At 29.8% G+C, this 3,817-nt stretch overlaps 1 protein-coding gene across 1 annotated transcript; it reads left to right on the top strand.

Annotated features, from left to right (window-relative positions):
* Positions 1-514: 514 nt before the first annotated feature.
* Positions 515-2,340, top strand: LOC105110813 (myb-related protein 308-like). The gene is made up of 3 exons (XM_011005979.1): positions 515-680; positions 783-912; positions 1,875-2,340. Exons 1-3 carry the CDS (start codon positions 515-517, stop codon positions 2,338-2,340), a joined length of 762 nt encoding a protein of 253 aa, XP_011004281.1.
* The last annotated feature ends 1,477 nt before the right edge of the window (positions 2,341-3,817 follow it).

The following is a 3,817-nucleotide window of genomic DNA, read 5'->3' as shown; positions in this document are numbered from 1 at the left end:
TTTATCAACTTTCCTAACAGCAAACAAACACAAGAAAGTTTGGAAAGTGATTTCCCAGAAATCACTTTCTGCAAAACAAACACAAGAAAGTTTGAAAAGTGTTTTCCCGGAAACCACTTTCCGGAAAACAAACACAGCTAAAAAGGAAAACACTTTCCTGAAAATTAAGCAAAAATTTTTTTTTGACTAAAAAATATTTTCGTTGACCAGAAAGTGTTTTCCGTTGACTGGAAAGTGTTTTTTGTTGACCGGAAAATATTTTTTGTTGACCAACTTTCCTAATGACAAACAAACACAGAAAAGTTTGGAAAGTGGTTTCCCAGAAACTGTTTTCAGGGAAACAAACATAGCCTTAGTCCGTGAATACTTTGGAAATCTTGAACTTTGAAACACGTTTTCCCACTGGAAAATATATATAAATATATGGGGCAATGACTTGACTCCTGCCGGCAGGTGTTATATTAAATTGAAGTTAAGAATTAATCAACTGGAACTACTGGTAATCCAGATAGACATGGATTTTACATGCATCAAGCTGGCGAGGATGGGAAAGATTGCACACAACTCTCAGAATCTGCCTTTGAAAAGAGGGGCATGGAGTCCTGAAGAAGATCAGAAGTTGATAGCTTATATTAACAGACATGGCATTCGGAATTGGATTGAGATGCCGAAAGCTGCCGGTAAGGAACAATTAGTACTCATCTTCAGTTGAATGTCAAATATTTCACCAAAGAAAGGGGCGACAGTGAGGTTTCATTGCTTTGTTCTCCGATTTCTCTTAGGTTTGTTAAGGTCAGGGAAGAGTTGCAGGCTACGTTGGATGAACTACTTGAGGCCGGATATAAAACGTGGAAACTTCAGCATGGAAGAAGTGGAAACCATACTCAAGCTGCATGAGATTCTTGGAAATAGGTAAATCAAGTACTCTAAAATATGGATATTCTTCGTTAGGGCAAGATTTGTTCCTCAAACTCCATTTCTTACTGCTTCATCTTGGGTGATCTATTTCACAAGTTCCACTTACCTAGTTCCCCTTTAACAATTATTAAACACATGACAAGTTAGATGCATGATTTCATGCAATATCACAATAATCATTCACAAGTACCTATAGAGATTAAATTGAAAACTAACCAATATTTTATTAAAAAAATTATTGGACACTTTTTTATCCTAATTTGACAAACAATGAAAAACTTATATTGAAAAACTGAGGATTCTATAAAATGTGTTTTTCAAACCAGTGCAAATATGGAAAACTATAAACCTAGTTTTTTTAGTTTTCTAGTTGAAATAATATTGTATTTAAACTGAAAGTTCGGGTGTTTTTTTTTAGTTTATTTTTTTATTTTTTTATTTTTATTTTCCAAGCTTTTCTAAAAAATAATATAAATTATATTTTGAAAACTCATCTTACAATTTAAGTTATTGAATTAAAATATTAATTTGACATAATATTAAAATCTCATCTTACAATTTAAACTATTAAGTTAAAATATTTTTTAATATTTTTTAATATCACTTATTTTCTGCACTGCTTAAAGATGATATTTAAGGTGGGTAACTAGAGGTTCAATCTCTCACAGCCATGGGATGTGCTCTTTTTGAAGACAAAGTTCCTCCACCTTCTGAGTGTTGAGATAATTACTGTTGATCCAACAACCCTATAGACAGGGGGCTTCCCTGAATATTACTCAATTGTATAGTCGAGCTACTACAAAATTCTCACCTCGCTACTAACGGCTTTTTTAAATTTACTACGAATTACAAGTATGATGTATTTCAAGGTTTTTATTTTCTTGATCACCAGGAAGAACAATAATTCAGACCTTCCACACAAGTTCAATGATTTTACTTTCTTTCACCTGTCTCAGATGGTCTGCAATTGCAGCAAAATTACCTGGAAGAACAGATAATGAGATAAAAAATTTCTGGAACACCCGCTTGAAGAAAAATTACGTAAAGAACAATATCAATACTGCAGCGCAAGCACCGAAACTGCAAGGAGCACAAACATCCACTGTAGAATTCAAGAAATGGAAATTATCTGAAATTGACGGTCGACTTCCCACTGCTCCAAAAATATTGAAGCCAGAAGACTTGGAGGGCTCACCGAAGCTGCCTATCAGTTATTTTTCTTCAAGCTTTAATCTTGTGAATGATCTCATAATTAATGAAAATCAGATCATAGAAGAGAACGTTGGATTACTTGAATCAAATGGAGAACAATGTTTATGGGATCCGCAATTTTCAACTGAAGGTCAAACAAGCAGGGTGGAAGATTATGGAGATACTAGCACAGTTGAAATGTGGGTCCAAGAACTATTGCATGGAGTCTAGCTATATCTACGTTTCTGTGGTTATACATGGTATTCTGGTTTTTATATATGCTATTTTTATTAATTTACAACAAGGACATTTTCTCATAAGCTTTTTATGCCAAAAATACGGTTTTTTTTCATTGTTAGGTATTAAGCAGGCTCCTGTCATTTTATTTTTATATCATCGGCCAACATTTTAGTAATTCACACACACATGTGTGTGTGTGTGTGTATATATATGTTAGGTTTAGGTTTAGAGATTTAACTTCAAATTCTTTGTACATTTGCCCACACAACGAACATATATAATCTTGTTAATTTGTTGCTGGATATAAATCTAATTATATATGCAACAGATTTGAGGTTATTGGCATTGTAGTGATCATTTTTTAGAAGCAGGATCTCTATCTGATGATGGGAAAAAAAAGAGAAAGAAAGTTTTTATTTTTTATCAGTTAAATATAAATATTGTCACATAGTATAGTTATTATAAATCCTAATTATTTTTAGAGCCTGAATAAAAGAATTAGTTGTATATAAAAAGAGCATATAACTTCTAGTAAATCTTATTTAAATTAAATTGTATTATTTATTTATCTGATATAAATTAAAATATTTTTATGTTGTTTAGTTGTTATTATGTTTAAGGTTTAAAAAATATTTTTCTCAGTAAAAAGATCTTTAAACCATAACCGTTCTCATGTCAAAACATAAAAATAAATTAAAATATTTTTTATTTAATATTAAGAATACATCTTACATATAAGTTCATAAGCTTGGATACCAATAGAAAACAAAATAAAATTTTTGATGTTTTTAAAATATAGACTAAGTTCTCATAACTTTAATAAATTAGTTATTAAATTAAAAAATATATACAAAATAAAACGATTATTTTTTAATATTTTTTAATATGATAAAATATGCAATTATAATTTATTTTTAAAAGACTTGACTATATATAAATTAAAATAAAAAGTTATATTTTTTAAAGAAATATTTTTATTATTTTTTTATGGAAAAAAACCGAATTATTTAACATTGAAAAAGCGACTCAAATATAAATCATAATTTTAAATATTAAATATAAGAAATTAAAAAAAAAGTGAGGAATTGAAAATTAATGGCAAGATGATCAAAAATATTTGTAGCTACCATGAAAAGAGGAGCTGAAGATGTAGGATGTGGTGCTGGACTAAGAGGATAAAGCTTGTGAAATTAAGTCGGTGGGCACTTGAACATTTATTTTTCTTATGTTTTAGGAGAAGAAAATAAAGAAAACAATTGTGGTTTTTCTCAATTTAATTCTTTAGCTTTTGACACTTTGCAATGAACCTCTAATTAGCCGTAATTATTTGAATTCCTTGCAATTTAATTTTTAACCCTTTTCAATTGTACCCTTAAATTTTAATGTTTTTTACAAAGTAGTCATTGATTTTGGATTTCTCTAGTATGGTTCTCAATTGAACCTCATACTTCAAATTGCTTTCAATTAA

Source organism: Populus euphratica, unplaced genomic scaffold (assembly GCF_000495115.2).
Source record: "Populus euphratica unplaced genomic scaffold, PopEup_1.0 scaffold379.1, whole genome shotgun sequence".
NCBI classification, from domain to species: Eukaryota; Viridiplantae; Streptophyta; class Magnoliopsida; order Malpighiales; family Salicaceae; genus Populus; species Populus euphratica.
The sequence above is the reverse complement of the archived record's forward strand: the minus strand, read 5'-3'. Positions and strand labels throughout refer to the sequence as shown.